General features: G+C 62.9%; 1 protein-coding gene across 9 annotated transcripts; it reads right to left on the bottom strand.

The window, feature by feature from the left end:
• Positions 1–229: 229 nt before the first annotated feature.
• Positions 230–26,608, bottom strand: CTNND1 (catenin delta 1). Of its 9 annotated transcripts, none has more exons than XM_061451033.1 (21): positions 26,587–26,608; positions 14,861–14,978; positions 13,791–14,099; positions 12,688–12,759; positions 12,252–12,410; positions 11,524–12,056; positions 7,462–7,925; positions 7,168–7,351; positions 6,774–6,891; positions 5,991–6,144; positions 5,579–5,596; positions 5,307–5,375; positions 4,801–4,928; positions 4,069–4,219; positions 3,643–3,835; positions 3,422–3,536; positions 2,780–2,867; positions 2,417–2,464; positions 2,183–2,280; positions 1,957–2,106; positions 230–1,767 (listed from the first exon to the last, which is right to left on the bottom strand). In XM_061451033.1, the coding sequence occupies exons 3-21, from the start codon at positions 13,983–13,985 to the stop codon at positions 1,756–1,758; spliced, it is 2,949 nt and encodes a 982-aa protein (XP_061307017.1). In that variant the 5' UTR covers positions 13,986–14,099; positions 14,861–14,978; positions 26,587–26,608; the 3' UTR covers positions 230–1,755. The 9 variants fall into 9 exon arrangements, with proteins under 9 accessions (XP_061307017.1, XP_061307018.1, XP_061307022.1 ...); XM_061451034.1 differs by lacking the exon at positions 26,587–26,608 and adding an exon at positions 22,992–23,101; XM_061451038.1 differs by lacking the exon at positions 5,579–5,596.
• Between the last annotated feature and the right edge of the window lie 1,136 nt (positions 26,609–27,744).

The following is a 27,744-nucleotide window of genomic DNA, read 5'->3' as shown; positions in this document are numbered from 1 at the left end:
GAGGGATGAGCACATCCACAGCCAAGCCCTGCTCTGCAGGTGCCCTGAGCCCGGCTACTGGAGGCTGTCCCCAGCACTGGGTGGGGGCAACTACCACCGCGAACACAGCAGAGGTTTAACTCCCATCTCCTGCCCGGAAGAGCAGGGGCCGCTCCAGTCCTGGGAAGGGTTTGTCCAAGCAGCATCACCCAGGGACCCCCGGGGCTGGACCGGCCGAGGGCGGCACCGACACACTTTAAAAACTTTATTTATATAAAAAATCATCTCGTTGGAAAAGCGTTACAAGAGTGTGCGCAGGGGGGAGGGGCAGCCCTGGCCCCGCCACCCCCCGCGCGGGGGGAGCTGCTTTTTGGTTCATTTGGAATTAAACATTAAAAAAAGGAATTAGTGTTTTACATCGTTAAAGGAAGAGTTAAACCCCAGAACGAACCGAATGAGCTGAAGGAGGGCTGGAGCCGGGCACCAGGGCGGGAGCTGGCGGGGCTGGAGGCGCAGGCAGGAGCAGGGCCCCAGGGGCTCCTCCGGGGGCTCCTGCTCCAGTTGCAGCCTCCTGCAGCGGCTTCCAGTTGTGCAGGGAGCCCGAGGGCTCCCCGAGGATCGCAGCACTGAATGAGCCACCACCACCACAGAGAGAGGAGGATGCGTTCGCCCCAGTCCCTGTGGCAGCCCAGCCTCCTGAAAGAGGATGGAGACAAGAGACCTGCATCCCCTCAGTGAGGACAGTGGGGCTGGGATCCCCCCAAATGGGCTTCCAGCCCCACTGCAGCCAGTGGAGGCTCCTAGCGGGGAAGAGAAGAGCTCAGCTCTGCCAGGAGCCCGGCCACCCGTCCCCAGCGAAGCCAACAGTACGATTCCAAGAGCTATTTCACAGTGGCAAAAGAAAGGCACATGTCACGAGGAGGCAGGGCAGTGGCAGCCCTGCCAGCGCCTGCTCCTCACCCCGGGCACAAAGGACACCCAAGAAGCTGCCTCCCCGCAGGAGCCCACCACATCTCCTTCCACAGGGACCCACCACCTCCCGTGCAGGGAGGCTCATCCCAAGCCCCTCGCACTGACCATCTTCCCCATGTAAGGATCCCTCCTCACACAATGGGGGCCAGCAGCCCCATGCAGACCCCTCCACAGGAACCAGAGCCAGGTCCTCATTCCCATGCCCCCAAAGCCTTATTTAGAGCAAAGCAAGAGAAGTTATTGCTGTTTTTCCTTCCCCTCACAGCCTCCCTTCACCCTGGTCCCACCGCCACCAGGGAGGGATGCTCCCGTTGTCCCCACAGCCCCGGCTGAAGAGTGAACCTGCACAAAAATATATCCTATAGGCAACAAAACCAAAACAAAAAGGTGGTGGCATGTGAGGTCCCAGTCTCCATCCCTGCAGACATCTGAGCAGAGGGAAGGTGTGGGAGAGAAGGCAGTTCCTGGTCAAGGCAGAGATCCGGAGTTCGTTTGCAGCATCCACGCCGGTTGATCCGGCAGAGTCGGGCTGGAGGAAGGAGGTGGTGGAGGATGGGGAGGAAGAGTTATGGGTCGAGGCGTCCCGGAACGGGAGGTGCAGTGGCCCAGGGGAGGCAGAGTCCAGGCTGCCCCTGGGCCCAGGCGTTTGGCTGGCGAATTGGCACCAACAGTCCAGCAGAAACTCCAGGAATAAGACAAGGTCAAAGTCGGTCCATTCCACCACAAAGTTATATATATATATATATATATTTATATATATAATATATTATCAACCCAAACTGAGTGGAGGCGGGGAGGTCACAGCTAGATCTTCTGCTGTGGAGAGAAAGGGAAAGATGTCAGCATGCCTGAGGAGCAGGGGAGCAGCCAAGGTGTGATCATGGCCCGATGGTGATTGCAGAGATCAGCGATCAGAGCAGGACTGGGCTGGCCAAAGCACCCCAAGAGCACAGCAGAGGGATGTGTCACTCCTGCTCAGATTGGGCAGGACACCATGGGACATACCGACACGGGGGAGAGCACGGGAGCATCCTCCTGCACCTCCTCTCCCTCAGGCTGCAGTTCCTGCCCCTCCTCCTGCTGCAGACACACCGGGTTAGTGGGGCCGATGGAGCGGGGGGGTGTTAGTTGGGGGAGCCCACTTCTAACCTCCTCCTGCCAGCCAGGACAGTGATTGGTCATCTCCTGCCCCCAGCCCCACTCACATCCCCAGTCAGGAGGAGCTGCTCACCATCAAGGGCGCTGCCTTCACCGGCTCCATATCTCCAAGTTCACCAGATCTTTCCAGTGTCCTGCTGTGGTCCCGCTCATTGAGTGTGGAATAGCTGTCTGGAGCAGGAAAGGGGACAGTCAGTCATGTCACCTCCACGGGAGGCAGCATCATCCCCACAAGAGACGTGATCTCTGCCCCCTCCCAGCATACCAAGGAAGCAAGATGCTCCCACCATTCCAGTCCCAGTCCTACCTGGTCCCATGTTGCTCATCTGGATCTCCTCCCGGGAAGATTTCTTGTCTACAAGCATGGGAGAGCAGATCAGACACAGCCACAAGCAGCAGAGGAACCGCTGCCTACCCCAGCTACAAGACCCCAGACCCAGCTGCAACTGCAGCACTGTTGACCTAAGGACGCTACAGGATCCACATGAACATAGGTCCTTTCTAGCCCTGAGAAGCCATCTAAAGCCCAAATTGATGGCCTTGTGTGAGCAGCTGTGGCTGCCAAGAAAGTCAGGGCTGAAGAGCAGGGAGGGGATGAAGGCCCACTCTTCTGTGTACCCCCAAGTGGAATGGTGACAGCGGGGACAGGCACTGCAGGGAAGGCACATACCTGATTTTTGGTTCCTGTCAATGAGAGGCAAGGTGCTGTCATCAAAGGAGTTGCCTCCCTGGGTCCGAGAGGCGTTGCTCAGGTTCACCTGGAGCATCAGACAGTGACCACTCACACCTTGGCCCAGACATTCCTTCCTGATCCACACATCCCACCCCTCCAGCCCCCAGCACCAGGACGGGCCCAGGAACCCTACCACAGCCCTTGAGCAAGGGGTGAAGCAACCAGAGGGTGCTGCAGAGCCCAGGGCTGCACCCACGCCTGAGTGGAGGTGGCTGGCTGGGCTGGGGCAGGACCCAGCCCTCAGCAAACAAGGACAGCCCCAGCCTTTGGGAAAGAAACTGAGCCCTGAAGAACCTTGCTCTTCAGCACTGCCACTGGCCTGCAGTCCTGCAAGCTCCCCTGCCTGCAGATCTGCAGCTTAGGTGCGACACACGGCTTAAAGCTCTACAGAGTGGTTCTTCCTTGGCAGAGACTTCCTGCAGCCACCCGCTGAGGAGTGGCAAAGGGGTCACCTCCAAGGGTGTCAGTCCCATCAGCAAGGTAAGAGCTGAAATCCACTATTACTGAGCTCCCGGAACACTCTCCTCCCTGCTGCAGGACCCCACCTCCTACCCTAGCCACAGCAGGGCATCTCCGTACCTGGAAATCTGACTTCTTCCAGCCTTCCTTCTCGAGGGGCTTCCGCAGCTCTTTGTATCCCCACACTGTCTGCAAGACGAGGGCGGCCGCTCGGACCTCTCGCTCGGAGCGGTTCCTAGAAAGGGGCGAAGGAAGAGATGTTTGGAGATACCCATGGCTGGGAGAAAGCTGCTGGAGAAGCCCTTCTCTGCCCCTTGCACTGTCCTTTGAGCAGAGCCTACCCAGATTTGTTGATCAGCACCAACTTTTCTATCCCCTGAGTTTCCCGCAGCTTCTTGGCAGCCTCAAGGTTGTCTACAATTACTTCATTGATGGTGTTGAGGATTGACACCACTGCATCCTCAGAGAGGTTTTTGGCTGGGGTCTGCTGGCCTCCAGGCAGGTTCTTCACTAGGTTGGGGATGGCATGTTTACCTGGGGAGGGAAAAGAGCTGGGCATGAGCAAGTGAGGAAGAGGTCTGCAAGAGAAAAATCACTGCAGAAGGACCAGCGACCAGTTCTGATGTCCCTCTCAGCACATGCTGCTCTGGGAGAGCAGCAGCAGACAGACACTGGACTGATGCCATGCCCACACACCTGCTCAGCTCAGGACGTCCCTGCATGACCCGGATGGATGGAGCCCATGTCCCACCCCGTGCAGCCCTCACCTATCAGCTCCTTGTTGCGCAGGTCCACAGCCAGGTTGCGCAGGGCTCCGGCTGCAGCTTTCACCACGCGCTCGCTATCGTGGCTCAGGAGGTCGGCGATGGCAGAGAGCCCCTTCTCCTGGCGCAGTGCTGCACGGATGCAGCGCCCGTACTGCAGGGCAGAGGCACAGCACATGGGGTCACCCGGGCAGGCACAGCCCCCCTGCTCCTGGGGACACCCAGGGAGCCTTCCCACCACCCTCATCTTGGGAACTGAGGGTCCTGGCTTCACCCACAGTGAGACTGCAAAGGTCCCACTCCTGTCCAAAAGCCCCCCTCAACAGGCCAGGCAAGCAGTTTCCCAGATGGTCTTTCCATCCACACCACCAGAATGCATGTCCGGGATCTGTGCAGCAGCCCAGACCGTCATTCCCTGTCCCCAGCATATGGAAGAGAAGGAATGGCAGTTAGCCCGCTGCAGGTAGGGACACAGACAGGCAGCCTTTGGGAACCCACAAATGGCAGGGAGCACAGAGCCCTTAACAGCACAGGAGAGGCCTGATCCACACATGAACTGTGCTGTTAAACAGCCTTCCTGAGCAGGGAGCCCTCTACAAAGTGAAAAGCCTGAAACAGCAGAGCCGAGGCCATCCACAGCTCTGCTGGTACCCCATGGGCGATGCTCCCGCTCCCCAAAGCTCCTTCCCTACAGCACAGGTGAACATGGACAGGGCCAGCTCTGAAGGCACTCACCGTCCAGCTGCCAGCACACAGGTTCTGAATGGCTCCTGCCGAAGCCTCCAGGATGGCTGGGGTCTTGCTTTCCTTCAGCAGGGAGATGTATATCCGAACCACTTCTGGCTGGAAGAGGAGCTCGTAGCCTGCCAGAGAACAGGAAGGACTTACCAAGGGCTCTGCTCACATCTGACTAATTCCAAAGGGGCACTGCTGGGCAGCTGAGGCTGGGAGCATTGACCCAAGCTCCCTGCAGGCTGGATCCTGGGTATGGTGGGAACCAGTCTGCCCCCCCAGCCTCACCCCTGACTGCTGCTGCCCGGAGTCCCCAGTGCACTGCTGCAGTTCAGTTCAGAGACCTCAGGCTCACAAAAGGCCTGGCTGAAGTGCCCAGACAAGGGCATGGGCTGGGGCAAGTTGAGAGGCTCACTTTAATGGAGAGTTCTACTCACTCCCCTCCCAGACTGCTTGTGCAAGAGCAGCCCTGCAGAGCCCAGCCTTCCACAGACCCCCCAGGAACATACCTTTGGCTGGAGTTGCTCTTTTGGGAAAATCCACTGTTTCGGCACCAGGGTCTTCTGGGAGCTTTTTACCTTCAAAGGGAAAACAGAGGAGTCAGACACCTCTTCTCCCCACCCACCTCAGCCCAACAGCTCTTTGCCACTTGCTCCAAGGACAAGTCCAGAGGTGAGCTGAAGCCAAGCTACCAGCATGTAGCTGGGGCAGAACCAAAGCAGGCCAGAGCGAGCACCCATCGATCCAACCATGGGAGAAGTAGAACCAGGAGCACACTCACCTCTGGAGAACCACTCGTCTATTGGCGAAGCGGAGAGAAGGACAGGAGAGAGGGAAGGCAGGAGGAGAGAAGTGCCGACAGCATCATGGGGCAGATCATTTGGCAAGAAAGCAAAGGACGGGGAAGGGGCAAACAGGAGAGAAGGGAAGGTGTGGAGTTAGTGGCCATCTCTGCGTCACCATCCCGCCACCACAGAAACCCACCAGTAGCTTGTGTCAAATGCTTTGGGTAAGGCAAACAGTAGGTCCCAAAGCCAGGGGAGGCATGGGCCACTGCACCTCCAGAGAACTGCACTTTAACCCTCACACAAGAGATGCCAGAGAAGGAGCACAGAGACCCCAGACCACCCCCAAGCTCCACTGTCGAGATGTCTTTATTCCACCTCCCTCCACGCTGCTGCCACCACACAAACCTTTGCCCTTCTTGGCACCAAAGCAGCTCGCAGCATGGGGCCCGGCGCTGTTGGCAGGGGCCAGGGGTGTCTCCTGGTAGCGCTCAGCATGGGGGATCTCCCGGTGGACTTGGTAGGACAAGTTTCTCAGCAGGCACACACAGTTCTCCACCAGCTACAGACAAAACCAGATTTGGCTTGGAGCACCCATGCTCAAGTCATGCCCACGCCATGCCTGAGTGAGGTCCCCATCACAGCCTGCAACCTACAGCCAGGCCAAGGGAGTCTGATCTCGCCCCAGAGGGAGATTCAGCTCCACCTCCACTGCAGCACGTTCCCATCCCACACTAGGCATGGCCAGGTCTGTGTGCATGAGCTCATGCTCTGCCAGGCCAGAATCTTTCTGCCATGAGCATGGAAGCTCCAGGGAAAGGCTGAAGAAAAACTCAAGCCAAGGCCTTGTCAAGGCAGATCAGGGAGCCCTGAACCAAGGGATAGCACTATGGGGTGAGTGACACCAGCAGACTCCTGTGAGCGGAGTGCCAGCCACCTCCTGGTCAACGTGCCCAGGTCACACCCCACACAGGCCCTCTCTTCTCAAGTGGAGACTGGAGAAAGGCATGAGGAGCCTGGACTGGGCTTTCCCAAGCTGGTCCTGTCAGTCCAAGTCCCTCCCTGGTGAAGATTCCACCCACCCATTCTTCATCTGTCCTGGGATGAACCCAGCTCCAGCCACCATGAACACAGAACGCTACTGGAGCTGGCTGCCAAGGGCAGAGCTCTACACGTGCCCCATGCTGGTACCTTGCTGTCTGAGTCCTTCTGACCAATCTCAGACTGGACGATGTAGATGAGGGCATCCACCAGCCCGTCACACTCCCGCAGCTTCCGACGGGCCTCGCTCCGCTCCGAGCTCACATTCCTGGCAGGCAAGAGAGAAGCAGCATGGGAGAGAGAGCTGAGGGCAGGCGCAGAGCTGCCAGCACCCAGGAGAACTCAGACAGAGGAAAGCTCCTGAAGCGCTCCTTCACTGGGAGAACTCCTCCAAATCCAAGGACTGCATCACCAGGAGCTGCCCTGGGAGAGCAGCTGCCCCTTGGCAGCCCAAGAAAGCCACCAGGACCAGCCAAGAAGGAGTGTTACCACGGCCCCAGCCCACACCAGTGCTCCAGCAGCAGTTGGTAGCCCCCTCCCGTACCTAAGGCAGCCAGCGGTGTTGGTGAGCACCGACTCCCACTCGATGTGGCGGGGTTTAGAGTCCTCGTTGGGTTCCCTCTCCCAGCCTGAGCGGGGAATCACCACCTCATCGGTCAGAGCATGTAGTGCATGATCCACGATGGCCATCTTGATGGAGTCATGCGAGGACAGGTTCCACAGTGTTCCTGCAATGCCACAGGCAGGAGGTGATCAGACCACAAGGGCTTAAAAAAACCTCACACTGTGGATCCCTCACCCAACAGATGAGCCCCTGCTCTCCTCCCTCAGCCATTACCTGTGATGACCTCCGTGAGGTCCATGTCATGGGCCTTCCGCAACAGGCGAACCAGAGCAGGCACCCCATCGCAGTTCTTGATGGCAATCTTGTTGTCTTGGTCCTTGCCGAAGGAGATATTCTTGAGGGCTCCGCAGGCACCGTAGTGCACCTCTTTCTTGGGGTGGTCCAGCAACCCCACGAGCACAGGAATGCCCTTCAGCTTGCGCACCTCCGTCTTCACCTTGTCGTTGCGGTAGCAGAGGTGCTGCAGGTAGGCGGCCGCGTTGGACTTGACGGTGTCCAGGCGGAAGCTGAGCATGGCGATCACCTCCGGCAGCTCCGGCTGGCGCCAGCTCCCCGCGCCGGGGCCTCCCTTCCGCAGGCTGTCCAGGCTGGCCAAGCTGCCGCGCTCGTGCTGGGCCAGGGGCGCCCAGTAGTACCGGTCAGGAGCCACCTCATCCACCAGCATGTCCTCGTAACTCCTGCCAGAGAACACAGCGGCGTCAGCGCGAGCCTCGGACCGGGGGGGGGTGCTGAGCCCCCTCCAGGATGGGCGGAAGAGCACACGGCACCTAGGCACCTCCAGCCCCATCAAGGCTGGCAGCCAGGCAGCACAGCAGTGCTGGGCACCCTCCTCCTCCCCACACAGGATGCAGCTGCAGGAGGCCACCCTCGGGCATGCCCAGGCCTGCTCAGGGAGCAGGCGATTGTTCCACAGGAGAAGGCAGCCCCAGGAGCTATTCCGGCCCCTCCCCACGCACCGGGCTTAGGGCAGAGGCTGGACCCGGCTCTCCGCATGACCTCCAGGGAGGCAGGAACCAGCCCCGAGGCACAGAAGCCATGCGGGGCTGTGACCACTAGAGGGCAGGTTCATCCCAGCGCGGTGCTGAGACACATCCCTCGCCCAGGAGCTCCGCAGCCAGCGCCCGGCACCGCACGGGCACAGCGGGCTCCCGGGGCCGCCCAGCTCCACGAACCATGGCGACGCCCGGCGATGCACACAAGTGGCACTGGCTGCCCAGGGACAGGCTCAGCCGCGCATCAAGGTACTGCAGGCATCAACCTCGCTGCTCCCAACTCGGGCACAGGGAACAGCGGTGCTCCCACAGCCCCTTGCCCTGCTGGAAGTTCCCAGCAGCATCGGGAATGAACCCCAACAAGCACATGGAAGCTGAATGCACAACTGCTGCCCCAAGGTGACACTGGACACCCCAAACATGCACCCCCAAAATCCTGGGTTCTCACCCTAATTCTGTTGTCACTGACAACCTAACCCTTCCCCAGCCCGGCCAAGGGATCCAGGGATTTTCAGCAGAAGGGGATGGGAGGGGATTTGACACTTAAACGAGGGGCCTGACCCCTGCTGTCACCGGGCTGTGCCAGGGCACCAACAACACACGACCAAGGTCCAGGGTGAGGCACCATTCCCAGCTCACATCTGCCCTGGGCACTGCTCGGCAACCTCCTGAGCTCCCAGATGAGGCTCCGGCAGCAGGGAAAGCTCCACAAAGGATGACAACAGGTTCTGCTCCCTGCACCTCTGCTTCCTGCGGCCTCTGTCATTGCACTTCCCAAAGGCACTGGCCCCGTGTGGCAGCCACCCCGGTGCTGCCGCGGGTGGTGGCAGCAGGCTCTGAGGTTGGCTGTCAGCAAATCCCTGCAAGGAACGGCTGCTCCGAGGTGCTGAGCAGCCCGGCCATGCCAGGGAGTCACTCCCGTGCCTGTGGGGCATGGAGCGAGTGCACGGTGCCTCCCCCACCCCCCTCCATCCCACAGCAGGACAGGGCAGCAGCAAGACCATGGCACAGGGTGCCCAGAGAAGCTGTGGCTGCCCCATCCCTGGCAGTGTTCAAGGACAGGTTGGACACAGGGGCTTGGAGCAAGCTGCTCCAGTGGAAGGGGTCCCTGCCTGTGGGAGGAGTTGGAGCTGGAGGAGCTTTAAGGTCCCTTCCCACTCAAACCAGGCTGGGATTCCATGATTCTAAGATGCAGGCAGGTGCCAGCACTGCAAAGAAGCCACCCAATACTCACCAACACAGCCCAGCTGGCCTTGCTCCCACACCCCAAAAGGGAGCTCCTGCCCAGCCCCAAGGGCCCCTCAGTGCCAGATCCCTCCAGGGATGGGGCTGTCCGGGAGGGGGAAGCACACCCTGTGCTGCCACTGAACCCCCTTCTCTCTGCCCCTGCAGAGAGGGAGCTACAAAAGGAGCCACAAGGGAGACCCGTGTGCTGTGTGGCCACGGCGTGACCCCGTGCCTGGATAGCTGCTGCCTTGAAGGAGGCCATTAACAGCCAGTCCCCTGCTCAAGACAAACAGCTCTGGGGCAGGGGGATGCTGATCGTGCTGTTTCATTCCTGCAATGGTAACTGAGAAGCAGGGGACAAGCCAAGCTCAACAGCGCCTGGATTCCACAGATTGCTGTGATGGTTATCACAGGGGGAGGGAGAGCCTGCTCATGGGCCACATCAACCTTTCTTCCATACCCTACCCATTGCCCATCCTTGCAGGACAAGGTGACAGCTCCACCAGAGCTGCTTCTTGGCTGTGGGACATTCTCCCTCTGCTGTGACCCAAGCCCCCCAGTGTCCTGCCTGGCCGTAGCTCCTGTACCTGTCTCCTGTTCCCGTCCTCCAGGATCTGGAAAGGTGGGAGGAGAATGGACACCACCCAGCTCAGCATAGAGGGCTTATGGTCTCAAAAGACCACGCAGATCAGGCGCCTCAGGGAGGGCTCCTGCTCCTGTGTTTCGGGTGGGACATGAACCCAGGGAGGGTTTGCAACCCAAGGTGCCTTTTGTATATGCTGGCATCCCCTTCCCTTGCAGCCCCAGCTGGAGCAGAGCAGCCACAGGTCAGACACTTGCTTAACCCCCCCTGCCCAGCTGCTCGCTGCAGGACCCATGGCCACGGGCTCAGAGCAGCCGCCGTTGGCTTCTCCAGGCTGCCCGTTGGGCACAGGCAGCTCCGTGGGCACAGGCCTCAGATGCAAGGGGGGGAACCCCTCGTGAGAGCAACCGCCCCGACTGGTTCAGCACAGCAGCACACGCCTGTGCTGGCACTGCCCAAAGGACAAAGCTCCTCCTTCAGCCCCTAGGGAGCTGCCCTGGATTTGCAGTGCATGCTTCAACCTGGGCGGATCTCCGGCAGTGGGTGGCAAGAGCCTCCTTCCCCTGGGTCTCTCTCCTGCCTATGTTCTAGCTTAAGCAGCTTGTGCTCGGCCTTACCTGTCTCCCCCTGCCCAGGGTGCTAGATGTACATCCATCCCTGTCTGGGACCCATGCTCAGCCTCTCTCTCCATTTGTACCTCACCACCCTCCCAACCGTCCTCCAGCACCTCCCCAAACCCCACCTGAGCCGAGGCTTAAGCAGGCAGCAGCAGTGCCTGTGCAAGAGACAGAGTGGGCACAATACATCAGCCTATAGAGCTGTTGCCTCAGGGATGCAACATTCCAGGATGGGGCCACATGCTGGCAGGACAGTGCAAGGACCACCCGAGCCCAAGGGCAGCCCCAGCCTCGTGGGGCACTTGCTCAGAGCCCGGCTGGGGGAGCCACCGATCACGCACAGACAAGGGAGGGGGAGAAGCTGCTGGTGCTGAACAGGTTGAGCCACTTCTCGCAGCCTGCAGGTGAGGGCTGGTGAGGTCCTGGCCGTGCTGCAGCAATGCTGTCTCCCCAGGGCACTGCGGGGCTCAGCACCACTCCCAGGGCTGCTGTGGGGCTGCGCCACGCATCAAGCATGGCTCCCGCAGGATAATGCCAGCTGGGGCGCCAGTGAACTTGCCCTCCCACCAGAACGGGTGGCACAGAAAGGGAAGGGCCTGGAGCTACATCCAACTGCCCAGTGGAACTCCTTGCTGCAGGAAGAGCAGCTCAATTGGCAACCAACTTTTAACCACCAATTAAGCAGGCAATTAGAAGAGGAAGAAAGCTTTCTCCTGCATGAGCTGAGCTTCCTCCTGGATGCACTTTCTCCTACACGTGCTGCGCCTGACTCAGCTCGTGCCTTTGTCTCTGCAATCCTCCTTCCTCCAAAGAGGGTGAAGTGAGAGGGACCCCACAGCATCCCCCCTCCCTGTACCTGAGCCGCCGGCGGGGATCGGATGGGGTCCCTGCCCGTCGGGCTGTGCCGTAGTCGGACATGAGCCCGTAGTCCGCATCGTCGAAGCCCACGCTGCGCTGGTCATCCTCCAGGCCATACGGCTCGGGGTGGAAGTGGTTGAGGTCCATGTTGCTGCCCCCGACGCGCACTTGAGGCTGGGGGCCATAGATGTCCTGGCGGCTGGGGGCCCGGTAGGTGTCCATGGAAGGGCGGTAGCGCTCGTCAATGCGGGTGACGCGGGACAGGCTGCCGTAGCTGTGGTCGCTGCCCGGGTACCCATCCTCGTAGGGGCGGCCATAGCCATCAGGGTAGTGGTAGTTCCGAGGGAGCGTGGCTGTGCCCGCCTGGCTCAGGAACCCACCCGGGCCCCCGCTCCCGTTCTTGCGGAAGTTCCTGTCCATGGTCTGGACGTAGTTGCTGGTGACGGGGGAAGTCTCCAAAGGCAACCCGTCCGGCCCCACCGGCACCTGCTGCACCGTCCGGGTGGTCACCGTCTTCACCACTTTCTTCACCTAGAGGGATGGACGCAGGACACATTCCTGTCAGGAAACCCACCACAGCCCCGCATCCCTGGACTCCCCTTTCAGGCAGATTTCACATCCCTGTTTCAGCTCATGTAGCAAGCTGGCTGATATCACGGTGTAGCATCCCAGCCATCGGGTCCCTGGCCAAAGCCCTGCCCCTCCATGCTGCGCCCAGGCCTGTACCGTAGTCTCTGTACGCCGGGTTGTCCCATCATCTGATGTCTCCACAGACACGACCGACATGGCCCCTTCTGGGTCCTCCTCCATGGTGTATGTCTCCTCCACAATCTGGCCGGGGTCCTGCATCCTGGGGATTGTGCTGTACAAGAGGTGGCTGTGGTCCTAAGGGGAGCAAGGGGCAGGCAGTCAGGCCCCCACTGTCAACATGGGCCTCCCTGGGATCAGCCTGGTAAAAGATCTCACCTCTTGGGGAGCCCCGGTATCCTCCTGCATGAGAACAGGTACCAACAATCCCACACCAAAGCCCCTTCAAGCCAGGGTGGCCACATCAGAAACACAAGTCCCCCTCTCCCAGGTAGGGTGGAGACACTGGAGTTCTACCCTGCATCCCCAAGCCAGCCGGCAGGCTGCTGCAGCCAGAGGGCTCAGCTCCCCTTACCTGTGGCCCGTTGAGCTTTAGATCTTGGTATTTCTGCCTTTCCAGGTCAGCATCGCCCAAGAAACGGCCGTTCTGAAACAAAGAGCACCACAGCAGGCCTGTTAACTGCACTGATCTCCCACTGCTGGGATGCCATGTACCTGCTCCCCCCTTCCCTGCCAGGCCCTGAGCAGGCCACCTCCTGGATGTGACAGCCACCCAGCGCACACCCCATGTGCCACCCCCAGGACAGGCTCACGTTCCTTGGGGCCTGTGTGACATGCAGCAAACCACCCCATTCCAGCCTGACATGAGTTGGAGAACACATCATTCAGCCCCAGCACTCCTGATGGAATGGCCCAGACCCCTTCTTGCTCCCGGCACAGCCCTGGAGACCTTCCACATCCTCCGGGCCAGGCAGGACCGCAAGGGAAAAGCACAGCTGCTTGGTGGCTGTTGCAGGGTGCTTCTGTTGGACCCCTCCCCTGCCCAGCCCACACATCCCCTACAACCACCTTCCACAGCCAGCAAGGGACCCGCCTCCTGCACACCGCCACGCACCAGCCCTCCGAGCACCCCTCTCCACAACAAAGCCCAGGAAAGGAAGGACAGGAGGAGGGAGACCTCAAGCCAAGGCAGATGAAACCACACTTCCAGCCCTGCAGAAGAGAGATCTCTCCCAGCCCTGGTCTGGCTGTTTGGGGGATAAACAGAAACTCCAGGGACTCGCCCATTGTCACATGAGAGGGAGACAGACATGCGCTTCCCCACAGCTATACACCAGTCCCTGCAGTTCGACCACCTTCCAAGAAGCTGAGTGGGATGGGGAGCAAAGATGCCCCAGTACTGAATACAGCCAGCCTCTGACCTCCTTGAAACCAAACCAGAGCTGGCCTGGCAGCAAGACACTCCAGGTCTCCAGACCCTCTTCCTTCCCACAAGGCTCTGGCTTTGCACACCCCCGGTCACCTTCAGCACCATCAGTGTTCAAGAGCAACCTAAGCCCTCCTCCACCTCACATCCAAGCAGGGCCAACGGAAGCGCCCAGGGCTGCCCGCACCGAGGAGGGCTGACGTGGACGGGGGCTCTGGGAGCCTCCGCAGCCCCCACTGCCAGGGCTTTACCTGGTGCCGCCGGGGCAGCGTGCCGTTGGCCAAGCCCGGGCCGGCGTCCTGCGGGGAGACCCGGACCCGCTCCAGCTGGGCTGAGACGTGGCGCCGCTCCTCCTCGAGCGCCCGCGTCAGCTTCTCGAACTGCGCCTCCTGCTCCTTGACAGAGGCAAGGATGCTGGCGGTCGACTCCACCTCCGAGTCGTCCATGGGTGCCGGGCGCCCAGGGTGGGATGGAGGGCACAGGGAGGCACAAGCAGAGGCGGCTTGGCGTCAGGCGAGGGGAAGAAAAGTGAGCCAGAAGGGCAGGAGCCCCTCTCTGCACTGCATGTGATTTGGGAAGGAAGGAGGGAGAAGAACGGTCAGAAGAGACTGATTTCAGGGAGACAGATCCTCGGAACAGGGAAAAAATGATCTCGTGGCATTCCCACCCATTCCCACCCACCAGCAAGCTGGCAAGAGGGTTCTGGGGCAGCACAGCCCAGGCATAACTTGGATGTTCCTTGCCCCAGGATTTAAGCTTGAAGAAGTGGCACTTTGGGTCAGAAAGTGCTCCCCCATCACAGCAAGCAGCCAGGGTCAGAAGAGCTGCTCTGTGCTGGGGAGGTTCCCTCTTCCCACAAGGGGCCTCCTCAGGCCTCACAGAACCGCTGCTCTCAGGGAGGGGAGGGCAGGTCCTGGGGCAGAACAGGGGATACTCCTGGAGAATGAGAAGTGACCCGCGTCCTATTATCTCACCAGGGAGGTAGGGAGACGCTGTCACTTATATGCTCCCTCTTCCCCAGTGTGATACAAGGTGGGGGCACAGCCCCCACAACACAGCTTTTACCTGCCCAGGAAAGGGGACAAAGTGGGAGAGAAGCCCCCTAAAGAGGGCCCCATGAGTCCCTCTGCTGCCAATACTCCCCACCCTCCAGCTTCTCACAAGGGTTCTTAAGGCTGCAGCTTCCCCAGGAGGTGCTCAGCCCACAGATCTAGGGATGGTCACTGGCCAGCACTCCTCTAACATCCCCTCCCCAGGAAGGGCAGTGAAGCAGCACACCCCAATCAACACATTGACAAAGGCAATATCGTTCCATACAGACCTGTCAGAGGAGGAAGTTCAGGTTTGATTGCAAAGGCACGGGACAGCCAGGTCTAGACGCAGAGAGTCATGGGAGGAATAGCCCAGCCACCACAGTGAGGAAGCAGGAGGGAAGAGAGCTGCAGGGACAGCAGGAGGAGGTCAAAGTCACACACGCGAACGCAAAGCGAAGGTGGGGAGGCAACGGCCGGGACCGGGCTCTTCCCTCCCACCCCTCTGCGCTGGGGGACAGGGACGGAGCTGGAGCCGGGGCCGGGGGGTTCCCACAGCAGCCCCCGGCCGCTCCCTCCGCCGGGGCAGCGGCACAGGCGGGCGGGCTCAGCCCGGCCCTCGGGGCCCGCAGCCCTGCCCGGGCCCGCGCAGGCGTGCGGGGACTCGCCCGCGGCTGCTTTCCCACGGTGCGCGGCAGCGGCGCTTCTGGGGGTCAGAATTAACTCCCTGGAGGTGTCCACACGGAACCCCTCTGGAAGTGACCCCCCCTCGCACGCAGGCAGCCCTGGCCCTGACCACCGCGCCGCACAGCACCATCCATGAAGCCGGGTTGGTTTGCAAGAGCCTCAGCGCACCCAAACGTCCGCTCACCAGCACCCTGCTATCTGCCCTCACCAAAAGCCCAGCGCTTCCACCCATGCCCATGTGTGCCCATGGAGCCGCGGCACGTGGACCCCAGCCGGGCTGGGATCCTCGCTGCCCAGCCCGCACCCCGGAGGAGCAGGCACGACTCCGGGTCCAGGTGCCCAAGCAGGCTCCTGAAGGTTCCCAGACGCGACTCCTGGCTCTTGCGCGGGTTTTCCACCCCTCCCACCTTGCGACAGGTCCGCCCCGAGGCTTTTTCCAGCGCACCGACTCCCCAAGCCTTGTATGGAGATGCAGGGGCAGCTCTGACCCTGCTGCTGGAGGTCCCACCTGCCCCGTGGCTTTGCAAGGGATCCTGCTCAGGAGAGGCCTGGTGCCTCCCACAGCTGCGCTGACGCATCCGACTCTCACCCTTGAGTCACACGCTCAGTTTTGGTGGGCATCCACCCAAAGCACCCCAAGCAGGGGCACAGACCTGGGGCCTCCGGGACCCACTGGAGGTCACTGTCACCCATATGGACATGGGGCAGGGCTGCAGGGCCCAGCTCTGCAGGGAGGCACGGGGGAGAGGCAGCCTGGACCCACCGGCACCGGCCCTCAACCACAGGACAAGGGAACATCTTGCAATGTCCCAGACTTATCCATCAGGTCAGGGGTGGTCCTTCCCCCCCACACACTGCAAACACCCAGAATCCTGCCAGAGCCCCCCCAGCTCGTGGTGATTCACCTCCAGTGTGGTGTTTCACTGAGCCCTTTTAAAGACAGGAACAGCCACTGCAGAGGAGATCCTCCTCAACACGACCTTGCCGGAGCAGCTGTGCTCCTAACACCTTCCCAGCCAGCCCTTGACCATCTCAATGCAGAAGAGGCAGATTTGGGGGTGTGTGAGGATGGAGCCAACGCGCTGGCCTCAAGGGCAGATATAGCTGAGCCCCTGCTCTCGGGAACAGGCTTCACTTGCTGGCAAGCAGCCTCAGCAGTGAGCAGCAAGTGCAGAGCAGCGGGGTTGGTATCTGTGGGAAGGCACAAGAGAGCCAGCAACCCCAGCAGATCCCTGCTGCCCCACAGTCAGCAACGCTGCCCCAGCACCACGTCCCCAGCTCTCACATCCCCCTGGGAACACAGCCCGGAGAATGTGGAACTAACAATGAAGCTTGCAGGGCCCTCATGGGCCCCAGATAAGGGGCCAGAGCAGCCAAGGCTGTTTCCTTCCCGTTCCTTCCACTGGGAGTAAACACAACAGCAGGGGGAAGGAACAGGACAGGTCCCTCGCCCACCAGCTCTCCCTGTCCCCTGCACTCACCAAGGCTCCTCCAGCCCAGGCAAGAGGATGTGTGGGGACACACAGAGGGCCCCCCTTCCCCTTTGGGCCCCCAGACCAGAGCAGGAAGCCTCAAGGAGAGGAGGCAGCCAAGGGGCTTTTGAGAGCCCTTCGCATCAGGGCAGGCACAGGAGGGGCTGGGGGGGGCATCGCTCTGCAAAGCCATGGACACGGAGCAGCTCAGGAGCAGCCACCGCAGGGTCACCCCGGGATCAGGGCTGGAGCTGTCCCTGCATACCTGAGCAGGGGCACAGCTCCAACACGGACCAGCAGAACGGGGGTACCCGCGGCCAGGGGGGCTCCCCCAGCTCCGCTCCTGGGGCCGCCACCACCAGCACCGCCTCCTCCCTCCGCACTCGTCCCAGCCATCGAGTCTCCATCGATCCGGGATTAAAGACATAATTACTGAGAGGCAGTGCCAGGTCCAGAGCTGGAGCCGGCGCTGCCCGCAGCCGCCCGCCAGCAGCACCCCAGCGGACTGGCACACAGAACCCCTCGGGCAGGGGCTTCGCTGCCTCCCGGAGCTCATCTGCAAAGCAAGGCAGGGAGGGGGGCAACAGGGAGCCCCGGCCAGGCAGCCCCCTAGTGAGAGCCTGCAGCCAAGCACTCCGGATCCCACAAGGGTGACATTCCAGGGATCGCTTTGCGCCCATTCCCCCCCCTCCTGCCCAGCCTCTGAAGAGACAACTACAGAGCATTCTCCAAAGCCAGACCCTGACAGTCGCTGCCTTCTCATCAAGAGAGGCACTCGCTGACACACCCGGCACTTAAAAACCCAGCAGCCAAGAATAGCTGAGCTGGCTCCGGCCAGGGCAAAGCCAAAGCCTGGAGACAAAACACACCCCAGCAGCTCCTGCCCCGGGTGGCCATCGGGACGAGGGGACCCAGGGACCTGCACAGCTACCCAGAAAGCTTCACACCCAAATCCCTCTGCCTTGCCTCATCTCACAGCTTCCTGCTTGCAGTAAAGGCTTGGTAGCCACCAGAACAACACCCTAAACCTAACCAAGCCCTCCAGAGCTCTCCCCTGAGAGCAGCCCTAACATGGCACTGTCCTTCCAGAACTCCCAGTCTGCTTCCCAGTGGGATCCCAGAGCAAACCCTGGGTCTCGAGAAACAACCCCGAGGGCACAGGCACAGCCCTGCCCAGCTGGAGCCCACCTGCACCCACGGCTGCCAGCGGATGGGTTCGAGCCTTGTGAGGGCTCCTCACCAGAAGCGCTTCCCTGTCAGCCACAGAGCTCAACCCAGGGCCCAGGACGAGCCGGTGGGTGGGAAATGGGACACCACAGGCCAAGGAGAAGGCCAGGGTCTGGCAGGTAAGACACAGGCAGGAGGTCCGGCAGACAGCACCCACTGCAGCATGGGGCACCCCCAGCACACAGCCCCCTGCCTGGGGCTGCCCGAGGACCGGCTCCAGCCCTGCTCTGCCCTGAAAACCTATTCCTGCTCCAGCACATCCGCTACACAAGAAAAATGACAGCGCTGCTCAAGCAGCTGGCCTCATCCTGCCACGCTGTGGGGCTTAGAGGGGAGCCAGGAGCTGCCTGCCCCTCGAAAGCCATCGACAGCTCTCAGCACCAGACCCCGGCCTCCAGAGAGACAGGAAGCAACAAATTCTGCTCCTGGTTCCAGTTGCCATCATGATGCACTTAAAAAAACCAGAAACCCCATCAATAATTCAAGCCTGCAATTGCCCGAGCGCTTGCAGTGCATTACACTTGCTTGCTCTGCACAGGTTCACAGCCCTGCTAATTCACCACAGACTTCTGGTCAGTCTCAATTAGCTAAAAAATAAATGAGGCAGCATCTCTGGCACCGTTCCACCCCCCTAAGCACAGGGTCCAGGCTCACCTATCAGCCCTCAGCCTGCCCGAGGTGGCAAGCACCAGCACTAGCCAAGCACAGCGGGTGCTGGGCAGAGAGCCCACGAGCCCCAGCTCCTCCCACCTTGCCTGCCCCAGTGCTCAGCTCAGGGGAGCGCTACAGGCCTCAGTCACGGGAAGGGGACCCCTGATGGTGGGCAGGAGCTCCCACATCCCTACGTGGGCCATGGAGAGCTTTGGCCATGGCTGTTTCTCAGCCAGCACCCAGAGGCAGGACCATGCCCACCACAGAGCAGCACCCCAGGCAGGGACCCTCCTTCCACTGTGCAGGGCAGCTTGCTCCAGCTCACGGCCAGCTCTGCCCAAGCCCTGCCAGGCCCCGGTGCTCCCCCGTGTCCTGCCGAGGCCCTCAGCTGCGCCTCTCCCCGCAGGCGGGTTGGGGAGCACCGGACTTCGGACAACGGCAGCTCCCGCGGGCGGGTCAGACACCGCCCCGGGCTCCGGCCTGCCCCATCCCAGCGCCGGGAGCGGCAGCGGGCACGGAGCCGGCAGCCGCTCGCCCCCGCCCAGCGCGCCCGACTGGTTGGACCGGCAGCGGATGGCGGCCTCGCCTGCCGCCCCCAGCGCCCGGGCGCGCTGGGAACACCGCCCTGCAGAGAGCAGGGAGCCGCGGAGGTGCAAGCAGCGACACGGCACCGCGCCTTGTGAGGGAGCGGGCCCGCGGCCAGCGCGGCGATAAGGAGGCAGAGATAAGGGCAGGGCGCGGCGGCTGGGCTGGGGGAAGCAGCGTGCGCATCGTCCCCCTAGCACGGGGGGCCGAGGAATGAACAAGACCGTTCGGGTCCGCGGGATGGGTCCGGACACAGCCGAGGGTTGTGAAACAGTGCGCTGATCCCGGCCCGGCCCGGCCCGAGGTCACCGGGATGAAGGAGGAGGCGGCGGGAGACAGCAGCAGCGTGGGGTCAGCCCCAGCGCCAGGCCTGCTCCACCTGCACGCCAGCGGCCCGGTGGACTCGGGGCACCCCTGAGAGCAGCCGGGACACGGCACCGGATCAGATCCTTCCCCCCGGGCTGGGCAGAACTGCTGCCATCCCCTGCGCCGGCCCCACGGCAAGCGGGACACGGAGCTCGCAGCAGCGCTTGTGGGGCAAAGAGGCTGAGCCCCCCCCCGGTAGGAAGGCAGCCGAGCCGCAGGGCTCCAGGCAGAGGCTATGCACCCGCAACTCCAAACAGGTTGGCCACAGGGCCAGAACTTTTCTGCCAGCAGCATCCCGCTGCCCCAGGTCGCCCCAAAACCCCCACTCCCGCTGGGAACCGCTGCGTGGGTGCCCCCACCCCGGGCCAGCAGCGAGGCCGGGTCCCCGGCACCCAGCCCCGCAGCTCGCACCCCCGGGCCCAACGCATTCCCATGCCGAGCGCTCGGCAACACAAAGGCGGCTCTCTGTGCTCGGTGGGAATTCGCAGCTGAGCGCTCGGCAGGGACAAAGGGATTTCAGAGGCACATCCCCAGCCGGCCGCCTGCCTCCCTCCCCCCGGCGTTCCCGTTTCCTGTCACAGTAGCACCAGACCTCGGGGGCGCAGCAGCAAACAAACACCCAGCGTCGGATTCCGGGAACGGGGCCAGAGCATTCCCGGGGCAGGCCACGCTCCGGCAGGCAGCGGGTCCGGCTTCGCCCCGGCGGCCCCGCGGGGCCCCAGGTGAGCGGGGGTGATCCAGGGCAGCAGCCACCGCGATGGGGACGTGAGGTGTCCCCACGGCCACAGGGCTCTGCTGGCACCCGGGGTGTGCGGGTGGTGATGCAGCCCTCGGGCTCAGCCACACCAGCACCCTGCCCCGCACCCAGCTCTCCCCAAACCCACCCCAGGCTAACTTTCCCACTCAGCTGCTTCACTCCCGCGGCAAAAGCAAACATGAGCTGGGCTCTGCACAGATAAGGGCTGTGCCGGCAAGGCCCAGGGAGCAAAGTCCCTTCCATGAAAGAGGAGACTGCAGCAGTGTGGGGACAAGGGCAGGGCAGATGCGGTGAAGCCGCTCTGATACCCTCCGATGCTGTCCCAGGGCAGATTTAGCTCCTCAAGAGTTCATGTCTGTCCCCAGGCAGTGAGGCCACAGCCCGGTGGCCCACATTCCCAGCAGGATTAAGGGAAGCCATCCTCCCCTGGGCCACGCGCACAAGCATTCACAGCAGGCATCCACCCTGCACAGCCCCTGCCAGCAGAACCTGGGATGCAGAGCTGCAGGACCCGGTGCCAGCCCAAATAAGCACTTAGATTTGGGTCCCTTTCCCTGGCACAGCCCTCACTGCAGCCTCTATATCCTTCTTCCCAGGAAAGGCACTTGAGCTCATTTCCTCTCCCAACACCTGCAGCCATGCTAGGCCCCAGCACCCAGTCCCGACCAGTGCACAGCGTCACAGGACTGGAAGCACAGTGGGAACTGCACCCCTGGGCTCATCCAGAGAGCACCCGGCACCATCCATCTGCCTGCCCTGCAAGGACACTCAAGCCACCAAGGAGCCACAAAGCACTGGGTGCAGGAGCAGCCCGCGGGACATTGCTGGGGTGCAGCCAGCCAGGCAGAGGCAGCAGCAGCTGGACCCCCCTGGCACAGCACCCACTGAGGTGGCCTCCTCAGGTGCCTGCTCCCTAACAGCGGACAGGCCAGAGCCCTAGCACGGAAGGAAAAGCCACTGGAGAAGCATAAGGCAAGAGCCAGGGACTGAATCACAGCTGGGGTGGTGCAGGGGCTGCTGCCCCGCAGCGTAACAGCCAGGTCCCAGCACGGTGCTCCAAGACCCTGCAGTGCCCATGGCCACGCATGGTGCACACACACAGGCTGGCACGAGCCAGGGCTCCTGAACAGCAGCAAGGGACAAGCAGGCCAAGCAGTTGCTCAGGGGCCAGCAGGACTTCACCCTACCCCAGAGCCCTGCCCAAACTGCTAGCTGGTGCCACATCTGGCTGCTGCTCCCTGAGAAGTGGCTTCCCAGGCTCCTGCCCGAGCTGAAGGGAAGGAAACCTGCGTTTCCTGGTCAGACGGGAGGTGACATCGTGACTTCCCTTTCCTGTAAGCCTCTAAACACGACGTCCTGCCAAGGGCCTCTCCCCCCCACCCCCAGCCCACACGCAGACACCCTGGAACCAGGCTGGGATCACCGGGCACAGGCACCACTAGCCTGGCCCCAGCCAGGTCAGCACATTGCACCCAGGAGACCAGACACCCAGCCTGCTTGCTGGAAGCGCCCTGCCCCTGGGGAACACACAGGAGGGCTCCTCGTCTGTGCTGCTATCACATTCTTGCCCAGGGCTGGGAGTATCCTAGGAGCAGAGGCTGAAAGATGCTGTTTTCCAGCCCCAGGAGGACACAGCTGTGCTCACCATGCCCCAGCTACCTGTAGGGGCACCAACAGCCTATGCCCAGCACATCTGCTCACCAAGGCTGGAAGTGAGCATGCGCTGCCCAACCAGCATCCCCTCACACCCCTCAGTTGCTCACCTGCACAACTCCCCCCAGCCAAGAAGCACACAGTCACACACCTGAACCACTGCAGTGTTCCCAAGGCTCCCAGAGGCAGGATGGAGGCATTCCTGGGAAGCACAGCCACAAACCCCTCCTGGACCAAGGCTGCTGCCACAGCTTTGCTCCTCAGGCCCATCCACCCCTCCCTGCCCAGGGCAGCTGCCCTCACTATCGAAGGGGAATGGAGAATGGAAGTGCTTTTCCACCCAAGGCAGCTGCTGGCGACAGGCAGAGATGAAGGGGGAGCAGGTTTCATGTGTGCCACCCCAGTGTACTCTAGAGGGGAGCTGCAGGGCCCCGGGAGCTCCCTCCTGCACGGAAACCAGGGAAAAGGAGCAGCAGAGTGGCAGGGCTGGAGCAGGCTCCCCACAACCCCGCAGGATCCCTGCTGCAGCCGTCCAGCTGCCCCTGCTCCCCAGCAGAGCCTGGTGCGCAGCGCTGGGATGACACATCCCGGTGCCCGCACTGGAGCCAGGCAGCGCCGGCAGCTCGGCGAGCTCCAACACGCCCCAGGAATGTGCTCCGGCACCGGGCAAGGGCCCTGCCAGCGGCGCAAGCACGGCACGGCCCACCCTGCCCTTCCCACTCGGAAAAACTCGTCTTTGCAGTTCCGCGCGCTCCCTCCCACCGCTGCTACCCGTGTGCCCGCGGCCCCACTCCAGCACGGAGCACGAGGAGGGGCAACACCGGGATGTGGGAGCTCTCCTTGGGAAAGCCCATCCCAGGCACCAGGCGAGAGCGGGGCGATGGGAACACACAGGGCTGGGGCCAGCAGGCCCCTTCCTCCCTCCGGTCCATGTGGACCCAGCTCCCCAGAGCCTCCTGGGGTGCTCCAGCTCCCACCTCGCTGCCGGGAGGAACCCCCAGCCCCAGGTACTCGCTGTCCTACCCAGCGTGGCGAGGGGAGAGCAGCTCCTCTTGGTCCTTGTGGAACGTGGCCCATGCAGGGCTCCCGATGCCCCCAGGTTCCCCGTGCCCACAGCCAGCAGAAGGAAGCCCGTGAACTTTGAGCTGCATTAGCTGGAATTGGGGCCAACGCCCCATGGAGCTGGGGCTGGGATGAAGGAGCAGGGGCAGGTCCTGCCCCTGCTGCCACCAGAGCGACCCAGCCCAGCCTGGTGCAGAGGGGACATCCCCCAGCACCCCTGGAGCTGCACATGTCTGACAGGCCCTCCCCAGGACAGCAACACCTTGGCCAGGCCAGAGAATCATGGAATGGCTTGGATTGGAAGGGAACTTGAAGCTCCTCCAGCTCCAACCCCTGCCACGGGCAGGGACCCCTTCCACTGGAGCAGCTCGCTCCAAGTCCCTGTGTCCAACCTGGCCTTGAACACTGCCAGGGATGGGGCAGCCACAGCTTCTCTGGGCACCCTGTGGCAGCACCTCAGCACCCCCATAGTGAAGAGCTTCTGCCTTATACCTGAATCTCCTGTTTCAGTTTGAACCCATTCCCCTTTGTCCTATCGCTCCAGCCCCTGATGAAGAGTCCCTCCCTCTCCAACATCCTTGTAGCTCCCTTCAGACACTGGAAGATGCTCTGAGGTCTCTACACAGCTTCTCTTCTCCAGGCTGAGCAGCCCCAATGTTCTTAACCTAGGAGTACAAGGGGATTTACTCCCCGGGCTCACGTCCCTTCCCCAGCTTGCCCAGACCCTTCCGTATCTGTGCTGGAAAGCCAGTGGCCCCTGGCCTGGACCATCACCTCACCGAGCCTGCTCTGCTGTGTGGTGCAGCCAGCCCATGCACCCATGCCCTTATGAGCACCCCAAAAGCACCTCCACAGCCCCAGAGCTACCCCGAGACACCAGAGCTCTGGTGACACAAAACCAGTCCTTCCATCAACACCAACATGTGGGCAATGAGCTGCCAAAATGAGACATCAGCCTGGGCCAGGTCCCCCACCTGCGCTGGCACAAGCATCTCTGCAGTGGGTGCAAGCTCTGCAGCACAAAGTCACTGTGGACCCACAGGATGGGGACAAGCTCTGGGGCACACACTGCTTCTGTCACTGCCCTCCTGCAGGGCAGTTCATGTCCCTGGGCAGAGGGATGGGGGGAGCCAAGACTCCCCCCCACCTCGGCCAAGGCCCATACACACCAGGCATCCCACTGCCGCCTCCAACCTGCTGCTCTGGGCTGGAAACAGCAGGGCGGCCAGCCTGGTTCAGGGTTCACCCATCCCAGCACCACGCCTGGCAGCTCATGCTCCTGAGTCACTGGATGGCCCCACACCCCGCAGCCACCTCCTCTGCCCCTCCGCACCACAGGGGCGGTTTTCCTGTGGGTCACACAAGGAAGCAGCAGCCCCCGCTTCCTCCACGGGAACTGGGGACAGGAACAGCACTGCAGGAGGACAAGGTCCCGCTCCCACCCAGGAGCCCACAGCAGGCTGAGCTCACACGGGAACAGAACGGGAGCTACTCCTCAGTGCAGACGCTGTGTGCAGTGAGCAGGGGACAGGGCGAGCTGGGGGGACAGGCACCCCTGTGCAGAAGCAGCTCCAGCAGCACAGCACTGGCCCTCCCGGATGGAAGGAGGCGGATTAGCAACAAGCACAAGACAGGCAGGAGCCAGACGGACTCATGGCCCTGCTACTGCTGGGAGTTTCCAGACAAGAGCTGGCTCCAAGAACCACTTCCCCCCCCAGCAGCCTCCTCGATGACACACAGCAGAGAGAAGGTTGTGGCCACCTTGGGGAAGTCGAGGACTTTGGTCAAGAGCCGGTAAATCCAGCCCCTTTCCAGCAGCATTCCTGCACTCCGGCCTCCTGCACTGAGCCCACGTCACAGGCGGAGCTGCCTGAATCACCAACAAGTTTGGGCTTTGTCACCGCATCCAGGCAACACCTGCTGCCTTTTATGGACCAAACCAGCTCTGGGTCCTGCTCCCCTGCCAGAGGGGCTGGGATGGGGCAACAGCCACTCTGCAAAGGGGGGTTTAGAGCCGGGGAGAGCTCTGCACTGCCCTGCAGACAGCACCACTCAGCCTGGGACAGGATCTGTCGTTGCCAGCAGTAAATGAGAGACAGTTCTGAGGGGTTGTTGGGAAAAGAAACCAAGAGATGGAGCTAGCCCTCTCCCCTGAGGTCACACACATTGCTAAGCTATTCTGAGAAGACAACAGCCTCCCAAGCATGGGCCAAGCCAGGCTATTATTTTCTAGGTGTCCTAAAACCACCCCCAGCGAAGATACAACGGACCAACGTCTTATCTCCATGCCAGAGGGTGGAGGAGGGAAGGGATGAGCGGTAACCCAGGCGCAGAGACGCCAGCTGCGGTCTGGGCTGGAGCATCGCCTGACTCCCAGCCCATCCTTAGGGAAGAGATGGCCTCGAGGGCTCCTCAACCACAAGGACTGGGGCCTGACCTCCATGTCAGAAGGGAGGAGACTCAGCCCAGACAGCCCCAGCACACTCCACTGAACCAGCTTTCATCCTCCCACCCCTCCTATGAAGGCTCCACGCCAGACTCCAGCCAAGGCTGCACACTGCAGTCCCTCCCGCAGCAGAGTCCGGCCACAGCCCGTCCCGTGGAAGCACAGCAGTCCTAAAACCTGCCTTTTCTTCTCTAATGCACAGGAGGAACCAGGACAGGCAGGACCCTGCCCCCGGGAAGCGCTGGAGCAGCACGGAGCAGGGAGGTCACCCTGGGCAGGACCAGCGATCACCCTGCTCTGGCTCTTCCCAGTACCCGCAGCCCTACACGGATCTGCCGCACACTCAGCCTGTGCAGCCAGCCCTGACCTCACCTACCACCGGCAGGAGGTTCCCAGAGCAGGGAGTCCAGGAACATGAACGGAGGCATCAAGCAGGAGCTGCAAGTACCAAGGGCCTGGTCCCCACAGCGCGGAGCTTCCCCTGCTCCGTGCAACGCCCAGGACAAGCCCGTTCTCAATCCCACTCCAAGAACTGGGCAGCAGAATCCAGAAGCACCCGCACAGCACAGGGGACAGCAGGACTGCAGTTAGACCCCCCCCCGTCCACTCACCAGCAGCTGGGCAGAAGCCAGCACAGGGCCGGGTGCCGCAGCCCTGGTACAGCAACCTTCAGCCCCACCACGGGTTCCCGGCTGGGGAGGGCAGCCCAAGTAACACCCGGTGCTCCTGTGCTGCCGGCGCCGTGCAGAGCCCGGGCCTTTGTGGAGGGGAAGCTCCGCTGCCCCGGCTCGGAGCCGCGGGCACAGCGGAGCCGCCCGTGCCTCGCACACTCCGGAATCCCTCAGAGCCCCCCAAGCTCTCACCCATTCACCCCCAGCCGAGTCCCTGCGGCGCTGGCGGGGGAGCGCCCGCGTTGCAGGAGGCGAAGCCGCAGAAGGGCACCGACTCCGCACAAAGGGCGCCGGGGGGAGGCCGCTGAGCTGACAGTGCAGCCGGACCCCAGGCCCGGCCCAGCCGGGTCGTGCCTCGCCTGGAAGCCTCTCGGCATCACCTGCTCCCCGCGGCTCCACCGAGCCGGTTCTGAGCGTCCAGCTCTCTAAGGGGACGTACCCCGGAGGAGCGGGGACGCCTGCTCCGCGCACACTCGACCCTCCTCGGGCACTCCAGCCCCTTCCCTGCCAGAACAAAGGCGCGGAGAGAGCACACACCGGGAGAGGAGCCCGTCCTGGGCCGGGCAGAGGCGAGCCCGGGCTGCCGAGACGGGGCTACCCCGGGAAGCAGAGCCGGAGCCCAGTGCCGTGCCGGGCAGAGACCCGCGGCGGAGCCGAGCGCCGACCCTCGCACAAAGGGAGCGGGGGGGGCGGCCACCGGTGCTGGCCGCGGGAAGCTGGCACACGGGCTGCCTTTGTTCCGGGCAGGGCGGGCGGCGGAGGCGGGCCGGCACCGGGCGGGGAGCGCGGCCCAGCCGCCTTTGTGTCGCCCCCCTTGGGCTGGGTCCCGCCAGCGCCCCCGCCAGGGCCGGGCACCGCCGCTCCGCTCCGGCCGGCCCTTGGGGAGCGGCCTCGCCTCGCTCCAGGCTCCCGGGCGGCGACGGGACTCGGGGTCCCGGCACCGATCGGGCCCGGCGGGAAAGCGCGGCCGGGCCCCGGCCCCCACGGGAAGGCGCGGGGTGGGCGAGGGCAGGCCCGGCCCCTCTCCTGCCGCGGGGGGGTGCGGCTCCCGACCGGCGCCGGCTGCGGGCCCGGCTCCCCTCCCGTCCCCTGTCCCCGGGCAGCGGCGCGGCCACGACAGCGGGACTCACCGTGGCCGGGCTCCGGTGGCGGCGTTGGGGGCGGTCCCGGCCCGCGGGGCTCCGCGGCGGTGGCGGAGCGCGGCGCTCGGCGGGGCTCGCGGCGGGTGCGGGCGGTGGCGGCGCCGCGCGGGGCCGGGACCAGTGCGGGCGGAGGGGTCGGGTCGGGCCGCGCCGCTCCCGCACCTAAAATGGAAGTTGCTCCGGCGGGGCGGGGCCGAGCCTCCGCCCCCTGACGTCAGCGCGCTCCGCGACCCCGACCCGCCAATGGCGGCCGCGCTGAGGGCGGGAGAGGGCAGCGCCCGAGCGGGGATGGGGGGGCGGGTCTGTGCCCGGTGAGGTTCGAGCCCCGCGGGGTCCGCTCCCGGTGCGCGCTCCCGAGCAGGGGCTCCCCTGCAGGCACAGGGCCCACCCGCGGGATCCTGCCTCGGGAGCGGTCCCGGCCCCGTGCCGCTGTAGCAGCGCAGCCGCGTGACGTC

The sequence above is a fragment of the Pezoporus flaviventris genome, unplaced genomic scaffold (genome assembly GCF_033815535.1).
Source record: "Pezoporus flaviventris isolate CSIRO_AGI_PZ_B2104156 unplaced genomic scaffold, CSIRO_AGI_Pfla_v1 ptg000012l, whole genome shotgun sequence".
NCBI classification, from domain to species: Eukaryota; Metazoa; Chordata; class Aves; order Psittaciformes; family Psittacidae; genus Pezoporus; species Pezoporus flaviventris.
This window is presented reverse-complemented; position numbering and strand designations above follow the sequence as displayed.

What these genes read in the sequence shown, in the direction of transcription:
- CTNND1 (XM_061451033.1), bottom strand. Translation starts at nt 13,985, where the DNA reads ATGGACGACTCGGAGGTGGAGTCGACCGCCAGCATCCTTGCCTCTGTC. An exon ending in CGCTGCCCCGGCGGCACCAG is followed by an intron (nt 12,760 to 13,790) that starts GTAAAGCCCTGG and finishes TCTTTGTTTCAG; the next exon opens with AACGGCCGTTTCTTGGGCGA. An exon ending in TGAAGGCAGCGCCCTTGATG is followed by an intron (nt 2,107 to 2,182) that starts GTGAGCAGCTCC and finishes CCTGGCTGGCAG; the next exon opens with GAGGAGGTTAGAAGTGGGCT.